This window comes from Hyperolius riggenbachi, chromosome 1, assembly GCF_040937935.1.
Source record: "Hyperolius riggenbachi isolate aHypRig1 chromosome 1, aHypRig1.pri, whole genome shotgun sequence".
In the NCBI taxonomy this organism is placed as follows: domain Eukaryota; kingdom Metazoa; phylum Chordata; class Amphibia; order Anura; family Hyperoliidae; genus Hyperolius; species Hyperolius riggenbachi.
In genome coordinates, this window is record NC_090646.1 from 532132355 (window position 1) to 532152096 (window position 19742).

The 19742-nt window shown below is 44.8% G+C and overlaps 2 protein-coding genes across 4 annotated transcripts in view; one reads left to right on the plus strand and one right to left on the minus strand.

Moving 5' to 3' along the window:
• Positions 1 to 6749: 6749 nt before the first annotated feature.
• LOC137525405 (dual specificity protein phosphatase 18-like) lies at positions 6750 to 13847 on the minus strand. 3 transcript variants are annotated; one of them, XM_068246501.1, is made up of 2 exons: positions 13609 to 13847; positions 6750 to 7457 (listed from the first exon to the last, which is right to left on the minus strand). In XM_068246501.1, exon 2 carries the CDS (start codon positions 7428 to 7430, stop codon positions 6819 to 6821), a length of 612 nt encoding a protein of 203 aa, XP_068102602.1. In that variant the 5' UTR covers positions 7431 to 7457; positions 13609 to 13847; the 3' UTR covers positions 6750 to 6818. The 3 variants fall into 3 exon arrangements, with proteins under 3 accessions (XP_068102602.1, XP_068102587.1, XP_068102594.1); XM_068246486.1 differs by having other exon boundaries at positions 13673 to 13845; XM_068246493.1 differs by lacking the exon at positions 13609 to 13847 and adding an exon at positions 13438 to 13602.
• Positions 13745 to 19742, plus strand: part of OSBP2 (oxysterol binding protein 2) — a 327225-nt gene continuing 321227 nt past the window's right edge. The window contains exon 1 of the mRNA XM_068246447.1: positions 13745 to 14074. Coding sequence (XP_068102548.1) covers positions 13830 to 14074 — 245 coding nt within the window. The 5' untranslated portion in view covers positions 13745 to 13829. The remainder of the gene's footprint in view (positions 14075 to 19742) is intronic.

The following is a 19742-nucleotide window of genomic DNA, read 5'->3' on the forward strand; positions in this document are numbered from 1 at the left end:
AGGAAACCACATGGGGCGTGCGTGTATGTGAAGAGGAGGATGCGCCTGGAGCAGCGGGGGACAAGCGGAGGTCACGGACAGGTAGTGTATCACTTTGACACGGCAGGCATTCGAGGCAGCCTACAGGGCCGATTCCGGTTTGATTTCATGCTGAAATTGATCGGGAATCGGCTTGTGGTGTATGGGCAGCTGACAGATCTCTCATCGAATCTGACAAGCGAGAGATTTGTCCCTAGGTTGAATCTGCCCATACATCTCTAGATGTATGGCTACCTTTAGTGATATTAATTATTTCATGTTCTCTGTAAGGGCCCATTCACACTAGAGCGTTTTACCAGCGATTTCGGACAAACGCTCAAGCGCTAGTGTTTTTTTTTTTTTATGTGTGCTATATTACCCTATGGGCCCGTTCTTACTTGGGTGCTTTGCGTTAATCGCTGGCGATCACGTTTCAGTGGTATAGAAGCGCTAAACGCAATCGCAGAAAAATCACTCCCGCAAAACGCTGGCTGTAACCACCGGCGTTTTGCGCTTAAAGCTGGTTTCACAGTGGGACGTTACGTTACAGCAGCCAGTAACGCAGCCTAACTCACAGCACTGTAAAATCAATTGTGCTGTTCACAGTGCCCACGTTGCAATACATTGTAACGCTGCACGTTCTGGGAAAGTGCAGCATGCTGTAGGTTATACTGGGCTAAGCAGCGTTAGACTGCTTGCACATGCTCAGTAATGTTGGAGGAGGTCTCCCCTCCTCCTTTGCGGCCAGCCACATGGCTAATTAATATTCACAATATCACTGCAGAGACTTGTGGTAGGACTGTAGTGTTGTCCGGTTCATTTGATCCGGATCTTTTTTGTGAGTCGAATCATCCGGATCATCACAATGAAAGATTCGGTTCACAGTGGATGTCTGTCTGGAAGAAACAGGAACATACAGAATGTACAGTGCAGGGAAAGTCCTGTCCTGGCTGCTAGTCACTTCACCCCCAGTCTGCTTCCCTAGTAAAATGATTCAAATTATTCGGTTTAAAGATCTGGATCTTTCCAATGATCCGATTCAAATGATCCGAATCCTTAAAAAGATCCGGACTTCCTATCACTAACCTGCTGCTTTGAGAGCTGCATAACGCAGCTCAATCTGACGTCCAACTTCAACACCACCATACATTGCGTTAGGGGCACGTTATGCGACCATAACGTCCCCTAAAACGCAACGTCTCGGTGTGTAAGTAGTCTTATGGCCCATACTCACGGGCTACAATTGTCGTTGCAACACGCGGCGCACGCGTGGTGCGGTGACAGGTCGCCCGTGAGTATGCGCCGTTGCACGGGCGCGCACCCCGAACTGTCGCTCGTCGCTGATGTCACCAGGCGATTGAACTGCTCAATCGCCTGGCGACAGTTGCCGCCGCAATTGTCGCTAGTCCGCGTGAGTACGCGGACTAGCGACAGCAACCTCCATTGAGGAATACGGAGCTTCCGGCGGGGGGAGGAGGAACGTCAGCGACAGCTTCCGTCGCGCCGCTGGTCCCTCCTCCGCGTTTGTACGCGGAGGGACCTGGCGAGGAGCTGTCGCCGGCCTGTCGCCCACACGCTCACGTGTGCTGGCGACAGGCCCAAAAAGTTGCCCGTGAGTATGGGCCATCAAAGTGTGAATGGGGCCTAAAGCTTTATGGGAAATGCAAACTAAATGTATAATTAGCTGTCTGTGTGTTGTATGTGATGACAGCAAAATAGATGATTAAGCTGGTTAAACATAAAACAGGCATGACAGAACATCTTGATGTGTGATGACCATATGCTCCAGAGTATGCAGACACCTCTTGTCTCCTGCAACGTACTGTCAGAGTGATTTGGAAATCTGAGTTACATGATACTTATCTTGACCTTTTGCTTTGCGTTATTTCTGCTCATGTTTTCTAATAAATTTCTTTTGACAGATATTTTTGTTTACAAGTATTGTTTGGCTTAACAACCATATGTTTTCCATGGAAAAGAGAGCACCTTTTTTTTCATGAGAATACATGAGTGATTAACAGGGAAAACCTGACCTAAGCAGCTGTATTTCCCCTTGCTAGCAGGGTCTAGGACAGTGCTTATCCAGAAATTAGGTTAATAACCTATAAGATAGGGCTGGTGCACACTTAGAACGATTTTCAAAACGCTAACGCTTTGAAAAGCGCTTGGCTAATTTAATTGAATGTGATGGATCAAACCAGAGTGATGTGATTTTTTTTGTTTATTTTCTCCACCAAACGCAGGTCCTGCAGCAATTCTGAGGCGATTCACCATCAATGTTAAGTATAGGAAAGTGGAAATTGCTCTAAAAAGTGCTAGAACAGAGCGATTTTCCAAGTGTTTTGTTTAACAGAAGCTGTATGCTTCCAGCTCTACTGTAACAACAACAAAACAACTAACTAGTTAACAGATATTGAATACTATTAACAGATTGGCCTCTATTCATAAACCATTCCTGCATGCGGTAATGCTCAAAACAGCTGACTTTACTGACCATTTAGCAAAGTGTCCATTCATAAAAGCTGTTTCCGCATGAAAAGCTACAATTCCTGAGCAGTGCGAGAAATTACCGCCTTGTGCGGTGATTATCTCAACACGTCACTACATGTCAATTCATAAAGATTACAGCAAGCGGAATGGGAACGGAGAATACCGTCTGTTTATATAATGTGATAAGCCAGCGGATAACAGGCAAGCTAATGGAGACAGACCTCCCAGGCAGCAGCAGTGAGAGCAGAACAAACCAGGCATCCCAGAATACCAAGGATGTGTTTTTTAACCCCTTGGGTACCTGTTTTCAGATAAATTTCACATCAGAAAGCCTGCATGTGTAACATTTCTTGAAGTTCTTCTAAGCTGCGGCAATTAAATAGATTGTTTAGAAAGACTAATAGGCAGATTCAGGGCAAGGAGAGGCAGTTTAAAAAAAAAATGCACATCTAAAGGGAAGTTGGGGCTGCCTCCTTTATAGTAACTCTGTCTCTGCACAGAGAAAATGTATCAACTCAGCAGCACTGCTAGTTTAGTGCGGGAATTCCCCGACCTTTCATCGCAAGTGTAAACTTTTTTTATGAATTAGCACACAAAAGTCTAAAATACCGATGCAGCGTTTCCCCTCCAAGATTTTTTTTTTCCCCACCAAGATTTTTTTTCCCCACAAATGTTTTATGAATAGAGCCCGTTGTGCAGGTAAACCCTCATACAACATGGAAGTGGTAATATTGGTCAGTGATTGGCCAATCTTATTTGAAAGTGTGTACCAGGCTTAACTTACACACCTGGGTACATTTCTCACGTAGAGATGATGGCAAGGAATTTAGTTTCGAAAGGTGTGCACACACATCCAAAGTTGATTGGCCAATTTTACCAATGTTAATTAGTATTAGGGCCAACAGATTTAGAATACTATCAGGCTAGGTGCACATCTCAGCAGAAACGGCAGAGCTGCAGAAAATGCTGTGTTTTTCCGCTAATGGAAGTCTATGGACCGCAGGAAAAAATGCATATAAAAAGGCATATGCGTTTTCTATGTGTGCGTTTTCAAAAACACTGGTTTTTTTTTTTGGCATACTGTGCAAAAATGCATCAAAAACGCACATAATGAAAGTCAATAGAAATGCAATGGTATGCGTTTTCATAAAAATAATTTGTTCTGCGATGTATTTCCGCTTCCTGTTGTCTTCCTAGTTATTTGCATAAAATGCAATTGTAGAATGCATGAAAAACGCATACAAAAACACATATGCGTTTTGTATATGCGAACCCGAAATCAAGTATTAAAACGCATCTGCAGTAAAAAAAAACACTAATGCAAACCCTAAAAAAAACACTAATGCAAATGCACACACACTAGATACACAAACAGTAGAAATCTGACAGAAGTGACAGGTTTTAGACTAGTCCATCTCTTCATAGGGGATTCTCAGCAAGGCTTTTATTCTTTAAAAAGACATTCCCGAAAAAAGATTTAAACAATGATGCTGGCCAGCTTCCCTGCTCCCTACAGTTTTTTTTGGCAGTTGGACAGAACTGCCATTCATCAAGTACTTTTGAAAATAAATATATCCCTGAGAATCCCCTATAAAGAGATGGACTAGTCCAAAACCTGTCACTTCTGTCAGATTTCTACTACCTATTGTAAGTGACAGCAACATAGGAGAAAAGTAATTTATGGCTTGTTTTACTCTGGAAAAAATGTACTTCCTATTTGTATATGTTTGCACATATTTTAAATTTTACAGTTTTTTTTTTTTGCTGTAGTGCCCCTCTAGGTACACACCATACAATTTTCTGGCAGATTTACCTGCCAGATTGATTATTACCAACATGTCCGATTTGAATTTCAATCAATTTTTTGATTGTTGTTTCAATCTATTTCCATTTACTTATATGTAAATCGATCGTAAAAACGTTCTCAATGTCGATTTTATATTTTTTTCAATTTTCCGATCGTACATGTTGGAAATAATTGATCTGGCAGGTAAATCTGCCAGAAAATTGTATGGTGTGTACCTAGCATTAGTTACAGTTGCTTTTTAAAGGTATTTTACTGCTGAGGTTTGAAAAGATCTCAGTCGAAACGTTAATAGCATATGGGGCCAAATTGTTATCCGCATCACTAGCTAACATGTGAACTAATTTGTCCACTCTAGGATATGTTGGGTTTTCTGCACTGTGCTAAGTTTTGCATAATGATGATGTTATGAGGTAAAAATGGTGCACTATAGTAACTTGCAAGAAGTTTGTTGGTGAATCGCACTCTGAGGATCTTCCAGTAGCCCTGAGTCCCAGGGTGCTCTGCTATGCAAAAATATGTGGCCAGGCCATTTTATGGCGATGGGGCGGGATGACATCACCGACGTCGGGACGTTATTGGGAGTCCCGAACCACCCCTCAGCGCTGCCTGGCACTGATTGGCCAGGCAGCGCATGGGGTCTGGGGGGGCGCACGGCGCGACGGATAGCGGTGATCGAGCGCAGGGCGGCGGCGGTCGGTGTGCTGACGCAGCTAGCAAAGTGCTAGCTGCGTTCAGCGAAAAAAAAAATTAAACAAATCGGCTAAGCAGAGCCGGAGAAAACCTCCGGCGCGGCTTACCCCGAACTACGTTCGGGGTTACCGCCAAGGAGGTTAAAATAATGTTTAAGCATTTTACAAATGAAAAAAGGATCTAAAAGTTGGTGAAAAAGTTTTCACCTAGGTGATATTTTCATACCTTATCATAAAATGCCACTAGCAGGCAAGTAAATACTCAAATACATTTGATAATACATTTTCACCAACTTTTGGGTGCTTTTTCAACTGTAAAATGCTAAAATTTAGTTTAGAGAGAAGATGTAAATTATCTCCATATGGGCCCATGTCTGCTCTGTGTATAACTTGCATCCTACATCAGTCCCCACTTATCCAGTCGACACCAGCACCATATCAATCAGTCCTGTACAAATACACACTAGGATCCATGCAGGGCCAATCAAAAGTTACCAACTTGTTGATTGTTAAACAACCAGAACAATGTTATGCTCGGTACACACCATACGTTTTTTCGGCAGATAGATGGTTCGATAGATAAATTCCGGCATGTCCGATATTTCATTTTTCTGGCTGATTTCTCATAGAAGTGAATGGAAATTGGTAAGAAAAGATTGGATTATCGAGTGGAGAATTGATCACACGGAAAATCGACCGAAAAAACGCATGGTGTGTACCTAGCATTACTTTTCAGTGAAAAGAAAATTAATGGATAATCTGATAGGCTCATTCATCCATCAGGAGTGAATATGGCAACATGTATAAAAGCTTAAAGCCCGGTACACAACATGCGGTTTTCACTTCAGATTGTATTTGAGCGAGTAATCAGATCGATATTCAGATTTGGATATTGATCGGATATAGAAGAAAGCTAGCTTATACATATATGCAGTTTTTGGATGTTTATCTAAAATGAATCGAAATGACACACACGGAACAATATTATTTTGATTGGTATTTTCCAGCATGTTTGCTTTGCTTCTGAAGGAGAGAGATCGATTTTTAGCTTGGGATTGGTCACTGGCAACCAGTAGGCTGTATATTTTTTTTTCTTGATCAAAAATATCCTGAAGTTAAAAGCGCACACCTGAAGTGAGAGGTATAGGGGATGACATTTATTTCCTTTTAAAGGGAGTCTGACGTAAAACTAAAAAAAAGCCCCAAAAAAACAAACAAAAAAAAACAGCTACTTACCTAAGGCGAGGGAAGGCTCTGGGTCCTATAGAGCCTCCTTGCTCCTCTCCTGGTCCCTGCATTACACCGCTGGCTCCCCTGTTAGCAGTCTCCGACCAATGGGTCAGAGACAGCTCTCTTCCACTGCAGGAGGCTTTAGAAGTCTTTGGGAGCTTGAGTGCGCCCAAAGATGGGCCACTCCATACTACGCATGCATCAGCACGCTCACTCGCACATGCACAGTCAGGAGCACGCTCACTCGCACATGCACAGTCAGGAGCACGCTCACTCGCACATCCACAGTCAGGAGCATGCAGGCTATTACTGTATATATAATTTATGATAACTATAACTATATATCTGAGAAATAGAATATTTTATCATATTTTCTATTTTAATTACAGTTTAAATTCATTAGGAGTCAGAGCATTTTTTCCCGACTCCGACTCCAGGCACCCAAAATTGCCCCGGCTCCTCGACTGCAGAACTCACTTCAAGTCATTCATATTTACTACAATAAAGTCACATACTGTATTTGCATTCTTTTAATTGGTCCCTGGCTAAACTAATGGTTACATTGGAAAACGACCTGGCGATCATTAAATGTTCATTGCATCCTCTGCGTTTCCATCATGCAGCCCAATCATGTTTTTAGTTTGTTTCTCATAGATACTTGGTATTATTCCTACTGGAGATTTCATCAAATGCACAGTGTTTTTTCCAAACAAAGCCAGTTCATAGTCAATCAGCTGTCGCCAGAAACCAATGTTGGGGTAGATCATAGGCCTCCGTTCCTTTAGGCGGGCATGTGCTTCCAGCAGGGACATTCTTCGGTGCTTCATGAGGTAAGCGAGGCAAACTGTAGCAGATCTGCTGATACCAGCTACACAATGGACTAATGTGCGACCCCCACTTGCTCCTACTTCCTGGATTTTATCTGCTATGGTGTCAAAGTAGTCACACAAGGGTGCCTCAGCTATATCTTCCACAGGAAAGTGCAGATACTCTGAGACAGGAGGCGTACCCGTAGGCCGATCTAAGCAGACGTTGATGATGCAAGTGATACGGTGAGTACGAAGAAGAGTCTTATTGCGGGCTGCTTCTTCATTACTGATGTATAGACATTTTGTTACCTTGATCAGTTTAGAAAAGAGCCTTGGCCTCCTTATATAAAACATGGTTGGCTGCCGGGCCCCTGGTCCTGCATCCATTACAAAGATCAAGTCTTATCTGTTCATCTATAAGAAAAAAATGCTGATATTCAGTACATAATAATAAACAGATTGTTACAGCTACGTACAGAGGGGCAATATTTGTCATTTGGAGCGATCGTGGTTAATTGTTCTGAATAACAGACGCAGGTTGGATCACTGTAGAGACACACTGCTTGATTACAGCCAAGCAGCTACTTCTGTTGTATGGTGAGAGGAGGGGTAGGAAAAACAATTCATAGTTTAGCTATGTCATGGCAGATCAGTTGCAATACACTGTGGCACTGCTGTACAGACACCATATCTGTGCAGGAGACAGTCATGCATGATGATCTCAAACAACGTTTTATCAATGAAAAAGCAAATTCACAAAAGTTAAATTTGGTTCCGCTTAAGCCTCATACACACACTAGATGAAACTTTAACATTGCAGCGCGGCTTTCTTAAAGGACAGGCACGAATTGAGAAAAAAAAAATCGACTTATCTGGGACTTCCTCCAGCCCCCGGCAGCCTATCTGTCCCTTGCCGCAGGGATCCCCTTTATCTGTCCCCGGTATCCCTTCCGTTGCAGATACCGACCTCGCCAGGTCGGCATCTTCTGCGTCTCCGCAAGCGTGCAGCTGCGCCACTCATGGTCTGGAGCGTTCTGCACAGGTGCAGTACTTCTGTGCCAGCTTAGAACGCGCCAAACTACATAAGCGCTTTCACGCAAAGATGCCGACCTGGCGAGGTCCGCATCTGCAACCGAGAGGATCCCAGGGACAGATAGGGGGGATCTCTGTGGCAAGGGACATACAGGCTGCCGGGGGCTGGAAGTAGCCTCAGAAAATGTTTTTTTTTTTCTTTTTCTTTTTTGCAGCTAAACCCAAGTGTTCTCCTCAGGCTCTTTTAGCCAGGTGCTCCACTCGGCTAGATTTGGTGACCACCCGGCTGTCATCGGCTCACCTCCTCCTATGCTGTAAGCACAGTTGCCCTGCATTTTCAACTCGCCCCACCCGGCTACTAAACCAAATATGTCAAAATACTTTTCACTTTCATGAACATCTGAAGAGGAGAATTCTGAGTGACCTGCTTTACAAATGGACTTGCTGGGGAAAAAAAAGAACATTACCACCTTTTTGAAACACCTACATCTAGCAAAGAAAAAGAGCTAATTCTGTTATGCCTCGAGCATCTGATAAATCACTACTGATTACTTCTTCCACAGGCCCCCAAGATTACAAAAACATAAAATTGACTGGTAACCTAAAGGTGCCCACTAACGGTCCAATTTAACCTTCCAATCGATTGGATTGGATACTGTTAATAGTTTGCAACAAATTATTGGGTTCAGGATCAGATTATTGATCCATTTTTCAGGATTGATTTTAGCTGAAATGATCAGATTGATTATAGGTTAAGGGCCCGTTCCCACTACACCTAAGCAAATCTGCATAGAAAAAAAAAATACTTGCGAATTTGCTTGCGTTTTTTTATGTGAATTCACAAGTGTACACAATTATTATTTTTTTTTTCCGCCGCTATTCATCACTAATGACATCCGCACGCATAAATGCATATGCAAAAACACGTCCGCGTACCCGTGAAAACGTGTAAACCTCTGGGATAATTGTTACAGAATTGGCTGGGTTGTTTTTCGCCTGCGTGGGTAAAGCGAATTTCACCTGTAATGGAAACAGGCCGATTAATGCATACAAATTCTCCATAGTGAAAACGGGCCCTTAAAGAGACACTGAAGCGGAAAAAAATTATGATATTATGATTTGTATGTGTAGTACAGCTAAGAAATAAAACATTAAGATCAGATACATCAGTCTAATTGTTTCCAGTACAGGAAGAGTTAAGAAACTCCAGTTGTTATCTCTATGCAAAAAAGCAATTAAGCTCTGCGACTTTCAAAGTCGTGGAGAGGGCTGTTATCTGACTTTTATTATCTCAAGTGTTATTGAACTATTTACTGTTTCTCTGCTAGAGGAGAGGTCATTAGCTCACAGACTGCTCTGAAAGAATCATTTTGAATGCTGAGTGTTGTGTAATCTGCACATATTATAGAATGATGCAATGTTAGAAAAAACACTATATACCTGAAAATAAAAATGAGAATATTTTCTTTGCTGCTAAATTTCTAGTAATTATTCATAGTACACAACCAATTCATTATATCATATTTTTTTTTGCTTCAGTGTCTCTTTAATCCAATGTATGGGAGCAATCAATGACTTCCAATTGTTTCCTTCTGATCGTTTGGAAAATTGGATCATTAGTGGGCACCTTAAAGAGGAACTCCAGTGAAAATAATGTAATAAAAAAAGTGCTTTATTTTTACAATAATTATGTATAAATAATTTAGTCAGGGTTTGCCCATTGTAAAATATTTTAAATCCCTGATTTATATTCTAACATTTATTACATGGTAACATTTTTACTGCTGGCAAGTGATGTAGCTGCTGATTGCTGTTTTGGCAGTTGGAAACAGCTGTAAACAGCTATTTCCCACAATGTAACAGGGTTCACAGACAGGAAACTGCCAGAAGTACCTTGGTACTCAGAGCTTCTTGTGGGAGGGGTTTCACCACAATATCAGTCATACAGCGCCCCCTGATGGTCTGTTTGTGAAAAGGAATAGATTTCTCATGTAAAAGGGAGTATCAGCTACTGATTGTTCAATTCTTGGTCGGAGTTTCTCTTTAAGCACACATTCATTTAACATCCAGGAATGAAAGCTGCCACTGTGCGCTCCCGTGTGCCCCAGGCACTACTGCTTCAATGTGAATGATTGCTGCTTTAGTAAATAGCAACAATCATTTAGTAAAAGTTTTAAGCTAATTTCACACACAGCGCAGCGCTATTGTCCTGCAGCAGGGGAGGCTGCCACAGAACAATCGCACCGTACCATTTCCCCTTGCACAATAGCCCACACGTAAAAAAATGTGAAAGGAGTGGCTGAGGAGGTCAGGCAGGGCACTCATTTGATCCTGTGACATCACTGTAGAGTTTTTGTTTTTTCCGGTGGTTTACGATTGCATTTCAATTCACGTTTTCTGTATCCTATTTTTTAATTTGCGGAAAAATACAATCTATGTACAAATGTGTGTGGTATGCAGAAAAAGGCAGAAGGTTGTTGATTTTTCCATGCAGAGAAAAATGCAAAAATGGAATGCAGACGAATGCAAAACACCTGATTCCTGGACAGCCCATTGACTTTGATATGCGCCTTATGGAATAAGGCATATGTGGTATCATTTCAACTGAGAAGAACCACAGAATATATTTTGTGGCATTTTAGAACAGTGGCAGTTGTCATGTGAAAACAAGAAAAGGTTACAAATTTAAAAAATGTGTTTTTTCTGGTTTTACCTCTATTTTCCCAGAAAATTGCTTATAAAATGAAATAATTTTTGGAGAAAAATATTACCCAGAGAGAGTTTAGATTGTCCTAAAAAATATATTTGTATCATTAATATTTCATAAGTAATGCATAAGTTATTGCTGCTTCAAAAGCCACACAGCTGAAATGTCAAAATTACCAGGAAAGTGAACTGTCTAAGTAACATCGCCACCAAGTGGAACATTTTAGATTTTGCATTTTATAGTACGAAGCTGGTTATGAGATCAGATTTACTTACTGCAAACTAACAACAACAACAACAAATAACATTTGTAAAGCGCTTTTCTCCCGTAGGACTCAAAGCGCATAAGCATGGCTCAGAGAATCGTGGTACAGAGGAAGAATTGTCCGGAAAAGTCCGGAAATGCCAGGCTAAACAGGTGGCTTTTCAGTCTGGATTTGAATAGCTCCAGGGATGGTGTATTCTTTACTGGGTGTGGCAGGGAGTTCCAAAGAGTAGGGGCAGCATGACAGAAGGCTCTGTCTCCAGATTTTTTGAGGTGCACTCTGGGAGTGACCAAGTTTATAGAACTTGCTGATCTGAGGTTGTGAGAGGTGTGGTGCAGCTTCAGCAAGTCCTTCATGTATCCAGGACTCAGATTGTGCAGGGATTTGAATGTCAGCAGTCCAATCTTGAAGAGTATTCTTCATTCTACTGGTAGCCAGTGCAGTGAGCGAAGGATTGGTGTAATGTGACAGTGGCGAGGCTGGTTTGTTAGCAATCTGGCAGCAGCATTCTGCTCCTTTTAGGGGAGGCCAGCATAAAGGGCATTGCAGTAGTCCAGCCGTGATGTGGTGAAGGCGTGAACTAGGGTTGGAAGATCCTCTGGGCTCTGGGGGAATCAGATGTTTAATCTTTGAAATGTTCTTCAGATTTAAGTAGGAAGATTTAACTACAGATGAAATTTGGTTTCTCAAACTCAATTCCCCATCGTATAGTACGCCGAGGCTGCGCACAAGGTCTAGGTAAAGTGAAGTTTCTGCTAGCATGACGGTGGCAACTACACTGAACAACATTAGCAACATGTGTGCCAGAGATTTGATCTTGAAATGCCTCTACAAATCTCTGCATGGGAGAGATGTGACTTCCATAGCAGATACGCGGCGTAACGGACTCCATCTAACCAGACAACACACTCCTCGGACTCATCATCAGCCACAGTGTAGCTGTACTGAAGTCTCTCTTTTGATGGCAGTTATACAGACATACACATTACAAATGTAGTACCGCACAAGATTGACCTACTGTACACTGAAAAACTGATGTGATCATTTCTGGGCTCTTTTACACTACACGCAATTATGATGCAGATTTAAGGAGTCCTGCATGCTGTGGTTTTTCTCCTCGAGTTTCAAGAATCTAATTTAAAATTGCAAATTAGAATTGCATTGCGATTTGCAGTGTAAGCCTGCTTTTTCACTTGCTGCGATCACTGCTGTTTTGACGATTGTAACAAAAAGTAAGAGCCCATTAACACTAGGGATAGCTAACAAAATCATATTTTTTCATTCGTGATTCATTTTTTTTAACATTGCAATCGTGATCACTCTAAAATTGTGAAAAAATGCTGCGTGCACCACGTTTACTGCAAATCTCAGCAGTGAGATTACTGCCATTTACTTTTAGCTACACTAGCAATTGTAAAAGTGCTAGTGATCACTGGTAATCCGCGGTACAGGGTGGCTAATTGCCCCAGTGTAAATGGGCTCTTAATATCAGTGTTGCTTTTCCATTTAGCACGATTTTTTGCCTGAATCGCAGTCAATGGGCTCCTTGATTTTTGGTGCAATCGCGCTTTGTTCCCAAAGACTGCATGGCACAATCCTGGCAAATGGAAATAGGTTGCACGATCACAAACGTGGCAAGATTGCGCTTGCGATCAGAGCCGGGACAAGGTTCTCCACCACCCAAGGCTGAGACACCAAAGTGTGCCCTTCCATCCCTTCCACGCCAGCCGTCATACACTGATTGCCATTAGACTAAGAGGCTCCTCAGGGCCCCCAACACCTTAAAGTGTACCAGAGCTCACAAACATAAAAAGATTTGTACATACCTGCGGCTTCCTCCACCCCCATCAACATGGATCGCTCCCACACCCCTGTCCTCCGCTGCCCGCAGCTTCAGTACCGGGTCCCGTCACTGCCGTCAGTCGGAGCCAGTCTACACAGAAGTGTGCTCTTTGCGTATCTCTCCAGCAGCCGCTGGAGAGATACGTAGAGGGCGCACTTCTCTTATGTCAGACTAGCTCCGACTGACGGAAGTGCGGGGACCCGATGCCGGAGCTGCAGAGGATGGCGGCGTGGGAGCAATCCATGCAGATGGGGCTGGAGGAAGCCCCAGGTATGTATAAATCTTTCTATGTTTGTGAGCTCTGGTTTCCTTTAAGCTCTAGCCATCTGGCTTGCAGTCACTGTCATGTATCCCCTTTTCGTATTTCTCTCTGCTTCAAACAAAATAGGGGAATGACAGCTGAGTGAGTGGTGTGTCCCCTCCTACACTGCGCCCTGAGGCTGGAGCCTCTCTTGCCTCTGCCTTGTGATCACACTTCCAAGTGGAAAAGGGCCATACAAGAAGGCGTGTGAAAGAGTCCATAGGGAAGCATTTGCATCATCTTCACCTGAGCTGCACAACAGTTGTCCGTTCAGTTATAAGTGACAGCAACAGACGCAGAGCTTAGCTGGGGTACTGAAGAGGACACTTCCAGGGACAAATACTCGGGACCCGAGAGCGCCCCTAGTGACACCCGCAGCACACTGGGCGGCTGTGCTATTCTCGCTACGACACATACTCCACTCATCAATCACTACTGCATCCACGCAGACCCACTGGCGAGACCACCCTCGGCAGCTCACCGCATCACGTGACGTCTCCCGCCTCTTCCCGTGAGCGTACAGTCGCTAGCAGGGCCAAATCCAGCGACCTGTGTTTGTTGATACCGAGCCTCTCGCAGTCACGTGGTGAAGGGGGTGTGCCGTGTGGCCGTGTCCCCGCCCACTGTGGAGCTGGTCTATGGGGAGAGCGACCGCTCCTCCTGGCTCCAGCGGGCTGGTGTCCCTGCTTTCCGCCGTGCCTTGCCTCTCCTGTCCGCAGCTCGGAGCACGAGACATGAGCAGCTCCGGGTCTGCGCTGCCCAGCACTCCGGCCACCCCGGGCCCGGACACCTACAAAGGCTGGCTCTTCAAATGGACCAACTATCTGAAAGGCTACCAGAGGCGCTGGTTCGTGTTGAGCAATGGGCTGCTCTCTTACTACAGGTGAGAGGGGGCATCACACTGTGCCCTACCTGCCCCGGGGCAAGGGACGGGCTCTGTCCTGGGAGGTGACGAATAGCGGAACGGAGTGCACAGGATGAGATGCTGCTGATGCCAGGGGACCGCTCTGACGGTACAGGTGATGCCCGGTGACAGCCAGTGTGCGATATCAGGAGGATGCGTGCCGACAGGTGGAGGGACAGTCTGGTGCCTTGTCGCATCAGGTGGTGTGACAAGTAGTCTGGTAGTGGGTGACAGGTGATATCTTGTCTGGTGTGAGGAGAACAGGTGGTGACAATTAGGTACATAGAATGTCTGGTACCAGGAGGATAAGTGATGGCAGGTGGACTGGCACTCAGGTACCAGGAGGATATGTGATGGCAGGTGGACTGGCACTCAGGTACCAGGAGGATAAGTGATGGCAGGTGGACTGGCACTTAGGTACCAGGAGAATAAGTGATGGCAGGTGGACTGGCACTCTGGTACCAGGAGGATAAGTGATGGCAGGTGGACTGGCACTCTGGTACCAGGAGGATAAGTGATGGCAGGTGGACTGGCACTCAGGTACCAGGAGGATAAGTGATGGCAGGTGGACTGGTACTCTGGTACCAGGAGGATAAGTGATGGCAGGTGGACAGGCAGTCTGGTACCAGGAGGATAAGTGATGGCAGGTGGACAGGCAGTCTGGTACCAGGAGGATAAGAGATGGCAGGTGGACAGGCACTCTGGTACCAGGAGGATAAGTGATGGCAGGTGGACTGGCACTCCGGTACCAGAAGGATAAGTGATGGCAGGTGGACAGGCACTCTGGTACCAGGAGGAGAAGTGATGGCAGGTGGACAGGCACTCTGGTACCAGGAGTAGAAGTGATGGCAGGTGGACAGGCACTCTGGTACCAGGAGGATAAGTGATGGCAGGTGGACTGGCACTCTGGTACCAGGAGGATAAGTGATGGCAGGTGGACTGGCACTCAGGTACCAGGAGGATAAGTGATGGCAGGTGGACTGGCACTCAGGTACCAGGAGGATAAGTGATGGCAGGTGGACTGGCACTCCGGTACCAGGAGGATAAGTGATGGCAGGTGGACAGGCAGTCTGGTACCAGGAGGATAAGTGATGGCAGGTGGACAGGTAGTCTGGTACCAGGAGGATAAGTGATGGCAGGTGGACTGGCACTCTGGTACCAGAAGGCTAAGTGATGGCAGGTGGACAGGCACTCTGGTACCAGGAGTAGAAGTGATGGAAGGTGGACAGGCACTCAGGTACCAGGAGGATAAGTGATGGCAGGTGGACAGGCACTCTGGTACCAGGAGGAGAAGTGATGGCAGGTGGACAGGCACTCTGGTACCAGGAGTAGAAGTGATGGCAGGTGGACAGGCACTCTGGTACCAGGAGGAGAAATGATGGCAGGTGGACAGATACTCTGGTACCAGGAGGATAAGTGATGGCAGGTGGACTGGCACTCTGGTACCAGGAGGATAAGTGATGGCAGGTGGACTGGCACTCTGGTACCAGGAGGATAAGTGATGGCAGGTGGACAGGGAGTCTGGTACCAGAAGGCTAAGTGATGGCAGGTGGACAGGCACTCAGGTACCAGGAGGATAAGTGATGGCAGGTGGACAGGCACTCAGGTACCAGGAGGATAAGTGATGGCAGGTGGACAGGCACTCAGGTACCAGGAGGATAAGTGATGGCAGGTGGACAGGCACTCAGGTACCAGGAGGATAAGTGATGGCAGGTGGACAGGCACTCTGGTACCAGGAGGATAAGTGATGGCAGGTGGACAGGCAGTCTGGTACTAGAAGGATAAGTGATGTCAGGTGGACAGGCACTCTGGTACTAGAAGGATACGTGATGGCAGGTGGACAGGCACTCTGGCACTAGAAGGATAAGTGATGGCTGGTGGACAGGCACTCTGGTACCAGAAGGATACGTGATGACAGGCAGACAGGCAGTCTGGTACCAGACGGAGTGGTGATGACCGGTAGTCTGGTACTAGGAGGATAAATTCTGGTAGTCTAGTACCAGAGAGACCGCATTACCAGAGAGACAGGCAGTCTAGTATCATAGAGACAGATGAGGGGTATGTGGGCAGTCTGGTACCAGGAGCTCAAGTGATGGCAGCTGGACAGGTAGTCTAGTACCAGAATGACTGATGATGTGGGGTATATGGACAGTCTGGTACCAGGAGGACAAGTGATGGTAGCTGTAGAGGCAATTTAGTACCAGAGAGACAGATGATGAGGGGTATATGGGCAGTCTGGTACCAGAAGCAAAAGTGATGGCAGCTGTAGAGGCTGTTTAGTACCAGAGAGACAGATGATGAGGGGTATATGGGTAGTCTGGTACCAGGAGGACAAGTAGACTGGCAGTCTAGTACCAGAGAGACAGATAAGGGTTGTATGGGCAGTCTGGAGGTGTGTTGTAGTGAGATGTGGACAGCTGTTTTGGTCTGAGGAGGACAACTGACAGATGTCTGGTATGATGACAGGTACACATACATTTGGGCTCCAGGAGGGACATGCGATGTTTGTAGTGTTCTGTGGTAAAGATGGTTAGTAAGATGCAAATAATTACAACTAGCGGTTTAATTTAATACCATTTGTTTGCAGCTTGGACTTGGGCCATTCATATGCACTTTTTGTGCTGATTTTGATTTCTAGGCCGCATACAATTTGCATGCAAGTTGGAACTATTTGGATCTCATTGGTCATCTCTAATCTGTTGTAAGAAGTTAGTAGACAACATGGCAGGTAGGTGAGGTTGGGGACAGTAGATGTGAAGGGTATCTATGCAGGATACTTCCCGCAATCCTGAAGTTAGGCAGACTTTATCCAAAGACCTGATGATGCACTGCCATTGTTCTAGAAGCTTAAATTGGTCAACTTGTATTCCCCCGACAGGGTCCTCTGGGCTTCTTCATGGTATGGTGGTAGCTGGGCAAATGGTACACAGTGAAGTAGCTAAAAGTATCTGTAGCCAACAAGTATAGAGAAAATTCCTGTTATATTTGTACAGAAGCAGAATTTGCACATAAATCGAGTAAATGGGTTGTGATGGCTGCATAAGCAGGTGAGCAAGAAGCAGTTGGCATTTACTGACAACCATTAGCTGATCGGGTGGTAAATGGGAATAAAGAGACTTGTGGCATCCGAGTCAGCAAACCGTATGAAGTGTGCAGGCTGACAAGTGCATTGTGGTGCGTGGACGGTGGCTATGCAGTTTCCAGTACAATGCACAGAAGTGTTTTTGGAAAGTTTGAACTTGGCTGGTAGCCAGACAGCATTTAGGTGATTTGTTAACAGGCTGTGCCATGGTGAAATAGGTAAGCTGACTTTATGGTTTAAAGAAAACCTGAACTGAAAAGTAAGTCAAAATAAACATGCACAGGTCATACTTATCTCCCATGTAGTCTACTCCTCAATCTCTTTCTTCTCTCCCGCGACCTGTTTGTCCACTGTGATCAAGGCAATTCTCCGTCCTCCATTTTGGAAATGGCCATTACCCCATAACAGCTTCCTGGTCAGCACACTGTTAAACTGTAACGTCGCCCACTTGAGCCATAGGGAAACATGGACATTACCTGCCACATCAGTTATTCTCTCAGCTATAACTGACAGCAACTGATATATTTCAATTCTGACAAAATGTTGTCAGAACTGGAAGGGATCATTGTCAAAAGAAAATGGTGAGCTTCTGAGATGAACTGATGGCAAGGTAACTATGTAATGTTCATTTGAAGTTACCTTATGTGTTTATTTTAAATAATTTTACTCAGTACAGGTTCCCTTTAAGGATGGATAGCTGTAAGTGGCATAATAGATGGATGTGCATTTTGGAGAGAAAAGTCAGAACCGATTGCATTATAACAAATACACTTCTATATAATTTCTTATACTATCAAAATAAAGATTACCATGGTTAAGCGTATTAGTGGTTGTTTTTGTGCACATAAAACTTATTTTAGTTGAAATAGGCTTAACCTTAATATTAAAGAGAACCCGAGGTGGGTTTGAAGAATATTCTCTGCATACAGAGGATGGATCTGCCTATACAGCCCAGCCTCTGTTGCTATTCCAAACCCCCCTAAGGTCCCCCTGCACTCTGCAATCCCTCATAAATCACAGCCACGCTGCTGACAAACAGCTTGTCAAAGCTGGCTGTGTTTATCTCTATAGTGTCAGTCTGCTGCTCTCCCCGCCTCCTGCAGAACTCCAGTCCCCGCCTGCATCCCTTCCCTCTCTGCTGATTGGAGGGAAGGTACGGGGCAGGGACCGTAGCTATGCAGGAGGCAGGGGAGCAGCTGAGACTGACACTACAGATGTAAACACAGCCTCACAGCACGGCTGTGATTTATGAGGGATTGCAGAGTGCAGGGGGACCTTAGTGGGGTTTGGGATAGCAACATAGGCTGGGCTGTATAGGCAGATCCAGCCTCTGTATGCAGATAACATTCTTTAAACACACCTCGGGTTCTCTTTAAATGTTTCTCTTTTTTTTGTTGTTTTTTGCGTGTGTGTCTGTGGGTAGGTTTTTCTCTTAAACTCAGAACATTTGAACTAAAGAAAAGCTATATTTGGCTGCAGTGACTCTTGTACAAAATCACATTGCTCAAGTGAGAACACACACATAGCATTACATTAGCAAGAGCTTTTAAAATCACAAGTGCGAAGGGCCTGAGCCCACTTATGCAGTTGTGTCCGCTTCTATCCGCTTTCCAGCATCTGTAACATTGATGTGTAATGCGGACACAACTGCGTCAGTGGGCTCAGGCCCGCTCTTGCAGTGTGAACCAGCCCTTAGGGCCCTTTAAGGTGTCTTTCCCACTATACGTGTTGCTGTGCGCATTTTGGCAGCGTGTATAGTGTGAGACACACAAGAATGGTAGAAGTGCTTAGACATCACTTCTACAGTTCCCATCATATGCGATGCGCTATCTCACTGCTGCAGGCATTTTTCGGAAATCACAGCGCTGAGCCATTCACTGTAGTGAATATCCCATTCATAGCGGAGCAGATGGCGTGCGATCGTATGCGTTGCGTACCAATCACACGGCCATCTGTGGTAATTGATGTGAACAAGGCCTTAGACCTAACGCGTTAGTGCGCTTTGGTACACATTTATTCTTCCTCCATAGCAGTACAATGTGAAAAAGCTTTAAGTTAAAACGTGTGTAGTGGGAACTGAGCCAAAGGAAAATGTGGGCATTACTTTGAAAATTAGTTCTTTCAGTTATAACCGAGGGCAACTGATTCAATTGAATCTCCAGCTTAATTGACAGAATGTAGAAAGCTACTAAGGCTAAAGCAGGGAACAAACGACTATTTCCGTGCATGTTTTCTGCACAGAAAAACTGAGAACTCAAGTTAATCAATGGGCTAGTTCACACTTAAAGTGAACCAGAGACAAAGCACCCTCATGTATTTTACCATATATATCAGTTAGGACATTAGAGAAAACACCTACCTTGCTTTCTGCTTCATTCTGCACTGCACAGCTTGCTTCTAATCAGCCCTGTTAAAATCCCAGACTGAGCATTCAGTCTGGCTTTGCTCAGGAATTTTTATAGCTGAGCCTGTGTTATCTGGTGTCTTTTCAAGCCCAAGCCTGTCCCCCTTGTGGCTCTGCTCAGGAATCATTATAGCTGAGTCATTATAGGAAAGCCAGACTGA

Bases quoted from the DNA above. Each gene is read 5' to 3' on its own strand.
- LOC137525405 (XM_068246501.1), bottom strand. From the start codon at position 7,430: ATGGATGCAGGACCAGGGGCCCGGCAGCCAACCATGTTTTATATAAGG.